Source organism: Erpetoichthys calabaricus, chromosome 16 (genome assembly GCF_900747795.2).
Source record: "Erpetoichthys calabaricus chromosome 16, fErpCal1.3, whole genome shotgun sequence".
Lineage (NCBI taxonomy): Eukaryota > Metazoa > Chordata > Cladistia > Polypteriformes > Polypteridae > Erpetoichthys > Erpetoichthys calabaricus.
In genome coordinates this window covers 62279175-62292927 of record NC_041409.2, presented here as the reverse complement: position 1 = coordinate 62292927, position 13753 = coordinate 62279175, and the positions used below count along the sequence as shown (strand labels likewise).

Sequence of the window (13753 nt, the reverse complement as noted above, 5' to 3'; positions counted from 1 at the left end):
AGGGAGGTGTCCAAGAACCCGATAGTCACTCTGTCAGAGTTCCAGAGGTCCTCTGTGGAGAGAGGAGAACCTTCCAGAAGGACAACCATCTCTGCAGCAATCCACCAATCAGGCCTGTATGGTAGAGTGGCCAAACGGAAGCTACTCCTTAGTAAAAGGCACATGGCAGCCCACCTGGAGTTTGCCAAAAGGCACCTGAAGGACTCTCAGACCATGAGAAAGAAAATTCTCTGGTCTGATGAGACAAAGATTGAACTCTTTGGTGTGAATGCCAGGCGTCACGTTTGGAGGAAACCAGGCACCGCTCATCACCAGGCCAATACCATCCCTACAGTGAAGCATGGTGGTGGCAGCATCATACTGTGGGGATGTTTTTCAGCGGCAGGAACTGGGAGACTAGTCAGGATAAAGGGAAAGATGAATGCAGCAATGTACAGAGACATCCTGGATGAAAACCTGCTCCAGAGCGCTCTTGACCTCAGACTGGGGCGACGGTTCATCTTTCAGCAGGACAATAACCCTAAGCACACAGCCAAGATATCAAAGGAGTGGCTTCTGGACAACTCTGTGAATGTCCTTCAGTGGCCCAGCCAGAGCCCAGACTTGAATCTGATTGAACATCTCTGGAGAGATCTTAAAATGTCTATGCACCGATGCTTCCTATCCAACCTGATGGAGCTCGAAAGGTGCTGCAAAGAGGAATGGGCGAAACTGGCCAAAGATAGGTGTGCCAAGCTTGTGGCATAATATTCAAAAAGACTTGAGGCTGTAATTGCTGCCAAAGGTGCATAGACAAAGTATTGAGCAAAGGCTGTGAATACTTATGTACATGTGATTTCTCAGTTTTTTTATTTTTAATCAATTTGCAAAAACCTCAACCGTTTTTCACTTTGTCATTATGGGGTGTTGTGTGTAGAATTCTGAGGAAAAAAATGAATTTAATCCATTTTGGAATAAGGCTGTAACATAACAAAATGTGGAAAAAGTGATGCGCTGTGAATACTTTCCGGATGCACTCTATCTATCTATATCTATATAATATTCTTTCTAGTAACTGGGGCATTGGGCTTTCTTAAAATAACACCATTTGCTCCACTTAGTTAATGGAGAGAGGAAGCAGCCTCTTTAAGCCATTACAAATAAATCATTCAGTTTTAATATTACAGTGGCTCTTAGCCTGTTAGTCTGAGGTCACCTTTAGTCTGTACCACGATTAAGAAATTGCTTGCAGGATTTAGACATTTCAGTGCTGTGTTAGTTGTGAATAGTACTAATGTGTAGTAGTTTTTGATTAACGGCCTTAACGTCCTGTATATTATTAAACATGTACAGTATGTCTACATATATTTGTCTCTTTTACCTCCCCAAAATACAATCTGTTACCATCATTCGTCATGCCTGAGTAGGACACAGACCCCTGAAGATGCATGTTTCAAACATGTGTTCTACATGCTTCTCTATTAAAGGTTACTGTTATTTGCTTTAAATCTGTTGCAGTTTATCAGAGCCTTGAACTTTCTGGTGGAATGTGACATAATGAAAAAGTCATTTGAACTGTTGTATGATTCAGGATATAATTCTGATATTTAGATGCCCACTAAACAGAGATTATTCATACTTAGATACAAAGATTTGGTTAGAGTATGTTCTTATTTAGTAAATATTTTGTATTTTTAAACACCATTCTTGATTCTCTGTTGTTTTCCCCTGTGGTTCTTAGTGTGCTGTGTCTTTATAGTACCTGGGATTCCAAAATAGGGGCTTATGGAGTTTATTAGTGGCTTGCCATTTGCCAACTCCAGGACTGCTTTGAACAAACAGACTGGAATATATTTTTTCATCTGACAGACTTAGAGACATATACTTCATCTGTGCTGTCATATATTAATTACTGTGTGGACAATGTCACTGTCAACAAAAGGATTAAGGTCTACCCAAATGAGAAACCATGGATGAATAGTGAAGTCAAACAGCTGCTCAGGGAAAGGGACAAAGCCTTTAAGTTAGGAGACACCTCAGCCTATAGAGCTGCCAGAGCTAACCTCAAGAAGGGCATCAAGTCTGCTAAACTAATGTACAAACAATGGACTGAGGAGGACTTTGACAGTAACTCATACTCACAGCGGATGTGGCAAGGCATCCGATTAATCACGGATTACAAAAAGAAAAATTACGTACAAGACACACTGGCCAATAACAATGCCAACCTAGCAGAGGAACTTAACAGTTTCTTTGTACGGTTTGACAAGGACAATAACCAGCCTCCAGTCAGCTTCGAGCTGACCGGAGACTCGCAGCCTTTGGTCATACACATACATGATGTGCGGCAGGTACTTGAAAACATCAATACAAGGAAGGCAGCAGCTCCTGATAATGTGCAAGGACGTGTGCTCCAGACCTGCACTGACCAATTAGCAGAGGTATTTACACACATATTCAACCTCTCTCTCTCTCTCCCCTCAGGTGTAGTCCCCTTGTGCCTGAAATCCACAACCATTGTACCTGTTCCCAAAAAACTGAGGATAACCTGTCTTAATGACTATCGACCAGTCACTCTCACCCCTGTCATCGTAAAGTGCTTTGAACGACTGGTAATCACCCACATCAAAGCCTCCATCCCAGCTGATCTAGACCAACACCAGTTTGCCTATCGGTCAAACAGATCAACTGAGGACGCCATCTGTGTGGCTCTACATGCTGCCCTCTCGCACCTGGAAAAGCCCAACACCTATGTTAGGATGCTCTTCATTGTCTACAGCTCTGCATTTAATACCATCATACCTAACCAGATGATCCAAAACTGCATGCACTAGGACTTGCTCCATCCATATGCAACTGGTTACTGGATTTTCTCACCAACTGCCCCCAGTCTGTTAGGATGGGCAAACACACATCCTCCACCCTTACCCTGAGCACTGGTGTGCCGCAAGGATGTGTAGTAAGTCCCCTTCTGTATCCACTCTTCACCCATGACTGTCAACCCATCCACCAATCAAACATTATTGTTAAATTTGCGGGTGATACGACTGTCATTGGGCTTGTAACAGACAATAATGAAGCTGCATATAGGGAAGAGGTTCAGAATCTGACAGCATGGTGCAACACCAGCAACCTGGTCTTAAATACCAAAAAGACCAAAGAAGTTATTCTGGACTTTACGACCACTAAAAAGACCAATCACAGTCCGATAACAATCAATGCAGATGCTGTGGAGAGAGTTTCCAGCTTTAAGTTTCTAGGAGTCACCATCTCAGAGGACCTGTCCTGGGCTGACAACAACTTGGCTATAATAGGCAAAGCACAACAACGCCTCTATTTTCTCAGGAAGCTAAGGAGAGCTGACCTCCCCCAGAAGCTGCTGGTTAATTTCTATAGAGGCAACAACAGAGAGCATCTTAACTAACTGCATGATGGCCTGGCACAACAGCTGCGCCAAGGCTGCTAAAGAAGCCCAACAGCAGGTCATAAAAACAGTAGAGGGAGTTATTGGGACTGAACTGCCATCACTCGAACCCTTGTATAAGACTCGCTGTGTGAGAAGGGCCAAGAACATTCTCAAGGACAAAACTCATCCTGGAAATTCTTTGTTTGAGCTACTCCCGTCAATCTGTGTATGCACAAACAGACTAAAAAATAGCTTTTTCCCATCTGCCATTAACTTTCTGAACTCTGAATCTCCTCTGTCTGAGATAATTTTTAATTGAACATGTGCAATAAGCTATATTGGTGATGTGCAATATACTAATGTAATACAATATAGAATATGTAATGTACTATTTATTAACAGGTGCAATAACAATTTATGCTGCTGTACTTTGAGCAATAATAATTTGCTGTGGTTACTTGATCACTTAACACTGTACAGTATATGACATATTTGGAATTATTTGACTTTTCTTTAAATGCACCTTGGGGCTGTCACAAAAAGTAATTTTATTGTGTTACACAATGACAATAAAGTGCTTGAACTTGATTTCATTAATATATGATTTCAGCAAAAGAAATTGTGTGTATTCTGCTAGCTTTTAACCAATATGCCAAATTAGTAACACATCACAGGAACAAGCCCTGGGGCTTCAGGTTTTCATCCCAGCCAATTTCTTCTATTCACTGAACTTCTACTTAAGTTAAGCAAGTTGTCATTTCTCAGTTAAATCAACCCTGGAATTAAATCTAGTTGTGCTAAAGTTTTACTGAATAAAGCAAGCATTTGTAGGTGTTAGACATGGATGAGTTCTGTCTTTTGAAGTTTTGTTTGAAGTGTTTTGTTATGTAATATTTTCTTTTTATTCAGGTGTTCATTTCCTAATAAGCACACATATGTGTAAGAATGTGGTGGCTGCTGCCCTATAGTGTTCAGTGATGTATGGCCTAGTGTCTGTTTCACCATCATTAATTGTCGGTATTCAAATACCGCGTATGAGAACAAACTCTATGCAAAAAGGTGATTTACAAAGAAAATGACAATACAAATTAAGCATTTAGAGCCATAGCTAAAATGCAAATGATACTTAATTTCTTGTGTTAGGAAAAAGTCAGTTAATTAAACAATGAGATCAATTAAAGGGTAAAAATAACTTGATGACTCACTGATTGTGAGGGGGAGGTTTGGTTGTAGGATTGAAAAAATTCACTTTATTTTGAGCTCATGTGCAGAAAGATCCAAAATGATACCCTAGAGAATGACAACGTTTGGACATCCTTTGACAATGGTTGTGTGTATCATATCAGATAAACCAGACTGAACCACAAAGCTGACTCCAATATCTTACACTTCCATCTGTAGCCTGCATTCACTAAGACCCTTCAGGATGGGCACTTGCACTTAAGATTTGTTTTATTTTATTTTTTTATTTATTTGTGCAATATTCTAGCCCTTGCATGCTAAAGGCAGGCTCCATAGTTCAGCCACACTTTAATAAGCAACCTTCTTTGTTAAAAGGTTCTCGCAGCATAAAACATATTTTGTTGTATCAACAGACAAATATTTTTTGTCTTTTTTTGTTGTTTCATACCGCAAAAAATGAATAACCTTATTGTTTAGTTAAAACTGTGCCTCTGAAGCCATATGTTATCAAAGAGATTGTATATACAGATGAGTTCAAGCTATTCTATTCCCCAGTTAGTGTTTGGTTTTTAGTTACTCTGTTATCAGAACTTCTGATTTTTTTTTTATTTCTTTCTCAGCAAATTAGTTAACCTGCTTATTTTACTGTAGCTTCATAAATGTAAAAGCACAGTCAGGTGGTAGTTAATGTATAAAATCACTATTCAAAATAAAATATTTTGAACTGAATTTAACATGCTGCCATCCTTCTTGACTTAAATGACAGTGTTTGTCCAAAGATGTTGTCACCGAAGGGCTGCTGTTCCCTCTAAAATGTCCACGTAGCATTCGGTATATTATGTTTAAATGTAATATTCATGATACAGTATGTGTAGATAAGAAGTATTTCATTATTAGTGCTTTAAAAACATAACATTTACAGTACTTTTTAAAATTGTGTTAACTTTATGGAAATTTCCTTGTAAACATTTTGTGATTATTTAAATCTTATGCTTATACAGGTTCAGGAAAGGCACCTTCCCTGGGAGCAGGTTTTCATAATAGTCTTGGAAAGGAATCCAGAGCACAGACCCTGCAGAATGGTATGTTATGTGAAATGCTACCCTTATTTGTAGTAAGCTTTCTGAAAACTTAAAACCTAAAAATCCAAACTTTGCCTTTCTATTTTTATCAGCATCCGTAGTTCTTTCTTTTCCTCATAGTCTGTTAATAGAAAATTTTTAGTCTGACATAAAATTGTAATTTTATTTGAATTGTAAATTGATGAAATTTTATTTTATTTGGAAGTGTAGAAAATACACAATACTAGCAATAATTACCACTTTAATGTTTATCAAATACCATTAGCTTTCTTAACGTGCTGATTGCCGAATGTATTTAATGAACTGCAGTTGAAGTCCTTTAATTTTAATAAGTGGAACACAAGCATCCTTAGGTTTTTCTCAATAGTAATTACTAATAGAAGCTTTATCAATAATGTGATATTTATCTGATACTTTAAATCAATATTAACTATCAAGATAAAGACTAAAGTAATATGCTGACTTTACAGTATATAAAATTTTAACCTCTGTCTCACTGACTTTTATTCCCATTAGTACATATATTTCACATACTGTATTTTGGTATTTTTAATTTTTTCCTGTATTTTTTTTTCACTTTAAAATTTGGTGCTTAATTATCAGGACCATTTTAATTTTTAATATTTATTACCAAGTGTCCCCAAAGTTTATAAACATAATTATTCATCTACATTGATGGATTTCTGGGTTATGTTTTTGTCCTTTTTGCCTGACATTCAAATTATTGGCATTAAATTGCATATGAATGCATAATTGCACCTCCATGCCTATATCTGGTACAAATTTATTTTGCATCTAACCCTGCATTATTAGTGTATCTAGAGAGCCTGTGTTCAGTCTGAGTTCTATAATCACAACTCAAACTGTCTTTAATGCAGTACTTTCATGATCAATTGACCTTTTCTTCCATTAGCAGATGATGTATTCCAATTACAGAGGGATCCTGGAACACCAACTCTGTTCATTAGTTGAACTGTACATGTGAGATATAATGCATAATGATGTGGTATCTTTTTGAACAGTGCTTATGGACTATGGAATTTCAGAATCCCTCTTTGTACCATTCGGACCCTGTATTTGATGAGTGGAGGATGGGTTTGCATATTTGATATTCATTTGAGATGATGTATTTTTGATATGGGACTCTGCCAAAGGTTGAATGTTTTTGACAAAATTAAATATTATTTATTTTAATTTTCATTATCATTATTGATAATCTATGAATATACTGTATTTTCACATTTCACAATACATTTATTTATTTGCATATTTATTTGTTTAAATTTGTCTGAAATATTCTTCCACATCTACCAAAGGTATATCTTGTGTCCTGTTTTGTTTTTGAGTTTCATTCTCATTGATGGGATATCAAGGCACAGCTAAGACTTGGACAATGCCTAGTTTGATTACCAAATGATTGCATATTTCTCTTTGATGATAATGTTCTCTTGAGCGCCCTCTTCTATGCGGTGGTGTGCTGGGGAGGCAGCATAAAGAAGAGGGACGCATCATGCCTGGACAAACTGGTGAGGAAGGCAGGCTCTATTGTAGGCATGGAGCTGGACAGTTTGACATCTGTGGTGGAGTGACGGGCGCTGAAAGGGTCCTGTAAATCATGGAGAATCCACTGGACAGTATCATCTCCAGACAGAGGAGCAGCGTCAGCAACAGACTGCTGTCACTGTCCTGCTCCACTGACAGACTGAAGAGATTGTTCCTCCCCCACACTATGCGACTCTTCAATTCCACCTGGGGGGGGTAAACGTTAACATCTTAATACATAATTCGCCTGCCTCCTCACTCACGTCCGTCCGAAGCCGAATGCGCAGTCACCTTCTGCGCACATCCGAAGCTAAATGCACAGTCAGTCGCCTTCTGCGCAGCTGCCCGAAAAACCTTATGAGACCGACATCCAACCCCAACATCGCAGCAGGCAGCGGATTTACGGCCTCAAAAATTTGATTAAAGCTCTAGAGGCCTGAAAGGCGATTTCGACTACAGCTCGAGGCCTAATTACGCATTCTGATTCAATTACGCATTCATTCAATACACCTATATCAGGTTTGTGCTGCTTATACTTATTACTATTCCATATTGTACTGGAACATTCATCATTCAATATTATACAGTACTATAGGCCTGGAAAATTCATCAACTAACAGTACAAGCCTGTACAGTAATGAGTAAAGCGGAGTACACTCATTACAAAACAACTTCTTCGTTACTTATCATTTGTTCTTCATACACTGCTGACACAAACTCGTGCCCGTTTCATCTTCCGTTGTCGAAATGGGCTCTTTGTCTAGTTATACAATGTTATTGACTGTTATACCTGCCTTGCACTCTCCACCTTGCATTTTTTAACTTGCACTGTGTTTTTATCACTCTTTAATTAATATTGGTTTTATCAGTATGCTGCTGCTGGAGTATGTGAATTTCCCCTTGGGGATTAATAAAGTCATCTATCGATCTGTCTATCTATCTAGCTAGCTGTTGATCTGTCTAGCTAACTGTTGATCTATATCCTACATTGGAGTTGTTCACTGCTGTCTGCATTAGAAGATTAGAATTTGTATTTCTTTCCTGAGCCTATTAAAAAAAAAAAAAAAAAAAAAAAAAATGTTCAACTTGGTGGTGTGGAGGGAGCAGCTGCTCCTAGTGGCGGAGTTCTAATACCTGTGGGTTTTGTTCAGTTTGGGAGGGGAATTTAGGCAATTGTGAGATAGACCAATGAATTAACATAATATCAGTAGTTTAGTGATCATTGTACTGGGAAAAGCACACCTCCATCCTTATCTGTGATTACAATCTCTTTGTGGATGTCGAATGGATGAAATTATGAATACAGGTAGCCAAAGTGAAATTAATGGACTAAAATATCTGTGTTAGAGCAGGGGGTCTGGGAATTGCATTGTACTGTAGAATCAGAGTAGCTGCTTTGAATCCACTGGCTCCTTTTGAGTTAATCATTGCCAAGGAAAAGATCCAGAACAGCATGGAGAAATTGTATCTCTCCGATTAGCCTGGGATTTTCCTTGGAGAAGTTGGAGGATGTTGCTGAGGACAGGTTGTCTTAGATTATTTAATTTGCCACTTTACCATTATAGATCCCTCTAGAAGAAAAGTTGAACATTTTTGGAAAAATATTTTATGCTTTGAAGACTAGATTTGCATAATTGTATGCTCAGTTAATGGTGAACATTCACCAAAGTGATGCATTTCTAAAAGATGTGAAAAGTACAGCCCTTTTCATCATTTTCTTCTTTCTTTCTTTCTTTCTTCCCTTTCACTCTTGCTGATACCCGTCTGTCACAAATCACTCCTGACACTCTTCTCCACCCATTCCACCCTGCCTGCACTCTCTTTTTCACCTCTCTTCCACAATCCCCATTACTCTGTACTGTTGATCCCAAGTATTTAAATTCATCCACCTTCGCCAACTGTACTCCTTTCATCCTCACCATTCCACTGACCTCCCTCTCATTTACACACATGTATTCTGTCTTGATCCTACTGACCTTCATTCCTCTTCTCTCTAGAGCATATTCCACCTCTCCAGGGTCTCCTCAACCTGCTCCCTACTATCGCTACAGATCACAATGTCATCAGCAAACATTTTAGTCCAAGGGGACTCCTGTCTAATCTCGTCTGTCAACCTGTCCATCACCATTGCCAATAAGAAAGGACTCAGAGCCTATCCCTGATGTAAACCCACCTCCACCTTGAATGCATCCGTCACTCCTACTGCAGACCTCACCACAGTCACACTTCCCTCGTACATATCCTGTACAACACTTGCATACTTCTCTGCCACTCCCGACTTCCTCATACAATACCACAACTCCTCTCAGGGCACCCTGTCATATGCTTTCTCCAGGTCCACAAAGACGCAATGCAACTCCTTCTGGACTTCTCTATACTTCTCCATCAACACCCTCAGAGCAAACATCGCATCTGTGGTGCTCTTTCTTGGCATGAAACCATACTGCTGCTCGCTAATCATCACCTCACTTCTTAACCTAGCTTCCACTACTCTTTCCCATAACTTCATGCTATGGCTCATCAATTGTATCCTCCTGTAATTACTACAGTCCTGCAGATCCCCCTTATTTTTAAATTATCGGCACCAGTATACTTCTTCTCCACTCTTCAGGCATCCTCTCACTTTCCAAGATTCTATTAAACAATCTGGTTAAAAACTCCACAACCATCTCTCCTAAACACCTCCATGCTTCCACAGGTATGTCATCTGGGCCAACGGCTTTTCCATTCTTCATCCTCTTCATAGCTGTCCTTACTTCCTCCTTGCTAATCTGCTGCACTTCCTGAATCACTATCTTCACGGCATCCAACCTCTTCTCTCTCTCTCGTTCTCTTCATTCATCAGCCTCTCAAAGTACTCTTTCCATCTGCTCAACACACTCTCCTTGCTTTTGAGTACATTTCCATATTTATCCTTTATTACCCTAACCTGCTGCACATCTTTCCCAGCTCAGTCCCTCTGTCTAGCCAATCGGTACAGGTTCTTTTCTCCCTCCTTAGTGTCCAACCTCTCATACAACTCATCATACGCTTTTTCATTCATCATCATACTCATCATACGCTTTCATACATATACATAATGATCTGTTTGAAGGATGGACCAAAGACCTATCTCCTTTCCTTTTTTGATGGATCTTGTATGGTTATATTTGCTTATTCAGAGAAATAAGTTTACAACCAATATTTTTCTTGTAAACATTTCTAGTATTTATCTTCTTCATCTAAATCCTAATTATTTATGAAATTTTATGAAATCTTTGTAGTAGTATGCTTATTGGGATTGAGTCCTGGCTGATGGAAACAGAATATGAAGCTACTCTAACAAGACCAGAGATGAGAATGACCAGGTAGATGAATAGATTTTCACTATGTGAGAGGAAAAAAGATGTGGTGTAGAGGCAACAGGTGTTGTGCTGTGGAGAAACGGACTTGGTTAGTTTGGCCATGTGGAGTGAAAGGCAGGAAATGATTGTGTGAGTAGGTGCAGTAAGGTGGAGGCAGAGGGGACAAAGTCAAGAAGGAGGTCAAAGAAGATGTGTTTGGAGATGATGTCTGATGAATATGAAAAAATGTGCTCATCAAAAAGATGCTGGGTGAAGGAAAAAGATTTGAGTGGTAAATGGCTAAACTGTGGAAATCCAAAACTTTGCTGAAAATTCAAAGTATTCAGACTAGGTCTATACTACTTAAGATTTTTCTTTATGAGAATTATATTTTAGTACAAAAAATATCACTTCATCAGTGATTGTTGAATTTAAGGTCAACATACAAGGACAAAGGAGATTGTATTAATGGCCGTGAACGAAGTAAAATTAACTTAAAATGTACCCCTTGCCTTAGACATGTTGATAACTGTGCTCTTGTTCGAGTGATATGATATACTTCCTAGTTCCTACCCTCGATCTTTCTTGTGGTTTTTCTGACTAAATTCTATTTTGTAGTTATTATTTGTGGTTACCTGGCTGTTCTTCTCAAGTTAAAATGCTGTAAATGCTTTCTGATTCAAAGTGATGTGTGCTCAGCTATAACATCTATTTCCGGTCTGGGGCTTATGTGGAGTACCAGTAATGATGTGCCATGGGCCTCATAAAGTCCTTAATGGAAGTGATAGTGTTTTTGGTGTTAAAATAGTCATGATAGTCTTTTATCAAGTTTTAACATTGCATTCACAGGAGAAAAAAAATGCTGTTGGTCAAATCTAGGCAGGCTGAGGTGGGTATATAATTTGCAGATCTAATACAATGTAAGATTGTTTTTTAAGTATAAGATTATCATTCATTTCATTAAATGTATTTGTTTAGATAGTATACACTACTGATCAAAAGTTTTAGAACACCTCCGTTTTTCTTCAAATTTAATCAGTTGAAATGCATGAATGATCTGAAATGGTGAACAGGTAAGCAGTAAACTGCCAGAGGTTTAAATTTAAAGTTTAGGTTAGCAAAAATTGGAAAAAAAGCACAATATTACAAATGGACCTTCTTTTCTGCAGAAATTAAAACAGAACATATACAATATATAATATTGTAAAAGAGACAGAACACAACAAAAAAGGGGTTGGGATTCCCCCTGTATATATTGTAAGGTATGCTGGAAAAAAATAAGCAACCAAGTAGTCAAAAAAGACTGAGTCCCGAATTAGACTGACTGCAGAGCAAGGCTGTTGGCTTTTATTGCTGTTGAAGGGGAAGAGGCAAGACATCTAGAAGGGAAATGGTCATCTGTGGTCTGGAGTCGGAGGGTGGAGGAGACTAGGTGTAACTGCTCTTGTAGGGAGGGAAGAAGAGGCATTAGTACACCTGATCACTTACCTGTACCTGTGTGTCAGCAGTAGCTTGGCCCCGCTGTGGCCTCCCATGCTAATTGTGTGACAATTGTGGCGGATGGCCGGCAGCTCATCCCGGCCAGGATGCCCCTGTGATGAAAGGATGGGGGAAGGCAGCTTTTTCAGGACACTGCCTCCCCCAAAACTCTAGATGGCAGCTCCCCTGTAGTGTAGCAGTGCCTCTGATTCCCGCAGGGCATCCTGGGACTTGGAGTCTGGTTTCTCAGCCCTGTTGGGTGCCATCAGAGGGAGCTGCAAAAGGACCTGGGGAGTCATGTTCCCTTGGAGCCCGGAAGTGCATATAAGTCAGGAAGACAGAAGCCCCACAGTACTTCCAGGCTGATTTAAAGATTTGGGATTCTCCATCTGACCCGGAAGTGCTGGCAAGTCACAAGGACGGAAGCACTTCCGGGTCAAGGACTGTTGGGAACCCAGCAAGTGAGTCTGAGTCGGGAGGAGGTGGTCAGTGCTTGCCGTTTTATATATATATATATATATATATATATATATATATATATAAAAAATATAATATATCATATAAAAAAGTCTTGGTCGAGATGTGAGATGGTGACTTTTGCATGTCACACCCTATTTACAAACAATTTAAAATAAGTTCATGGACATCTAATCTTGCAGTTGTTGGAATGCCTTTGGCAGACACACTTCATGTGCTCCCAGCTCTTAAAAATGTTATACATTCTAGATGGCACGTGAACAACTAAGCGAAGAAGAAAGAGCAGCGTGTTGAAAAGAGACACGAAAGCGTTGGAGAGAAAAGAAGGCAAAAAAGGTTGCACAAGAGAACAATAATAATCTTATGTACAAATTCAGAAAATAAGGAAAGTAATAATCAGCCCGGACCAAGTGGAATTGAAAAGTTCTAGGTCCAATCGGGGCCAGAAATAAGACTTCATAATGACGTTCAAAAACATTGGCGCGATAAACATGCAGAGTAAGTTAAAGAATATGAAAGTAGTAAAATTCAAAAGTATCAAAAAAAAAAAAAAAGATTACTTGCATTAGCACAAAAAAACAAATTATTACTCGGTGAAATAACGGAAGAGCGAAAAGAGATTGAATATATGGACATAGGTGATATGTCAGAAGTATGTAGATATTGTAAGGCTTTAGAGTTTAAGTCGGAGACTTGCAGATCGTCTAATTCCTGTTGCCATCAGGGAAATGTAGTGTTGCCTCCCAATGAAGAGGCGTATCCGCAAGAATTAAAAGACTTGCTGTTTGGTGAAAGTGAAATCACAAACACTACAGGCAAAATATTTGAGTCTACAATAATCTTTACGCGTTTGCATCATTCAATGCTCAAAACATAGATTTACACGATTCGGGACCATATGCTATGAGAATCTGTGGTCCCGCAACAATTAAAGCTACGACAAGTTTAATTTCGAAGACACCACAATTCGGGAAGGTGTATATTTATGAAAACGGAGAAGCGATGCAACATAGAACCGAAACGGTGTTCGGTCAAATCAAAGCATACATTTACACGATCAAATTTCAGAAACGGGGTTTACCTCACATGCATTTATTGGTTACTTCGCAAAATAAATTAATTGCTGATGATGTAGATCTATTTGTCTGTGCTGAAATTCCAAACAGAGAAACCTATCCTGAATTATGGTACAAAGTCCTTAAACACATGTCTCACCGACCACATTTAAAAGATTCAGTATGTTGGGACTCAAAGGAGAAAAAGTGTTAAAAGAAATTTCCTAA

At 39.0% G+C, this 13753-nt stretch overlaps 1 protein-coding gene across 2 annotated transcripts in view; it reads left to right on the top strand.

Moving 5' to 3' along the window:
- brf1b (BRF1 RNA polymerase III transcription initiation factor subunit b) overlaps nt 1-13753 on the top strand; it is a 329557-nt gene that overhangs the window by 68991 nt on the left and 246813 nt on the right. For both annotated transcript variants that reach the window (XM_028822170.2, XM_028822169.2), the window contains exon 3: nt 5569-5649. In XM_028822170.2, the coding sequence (XP_028678003.1) occupies nt 5569-5649 (81 nt within the window). The remainder of the gene's footprint in view (nt 1-5568; nt 5650-13753) is intronic.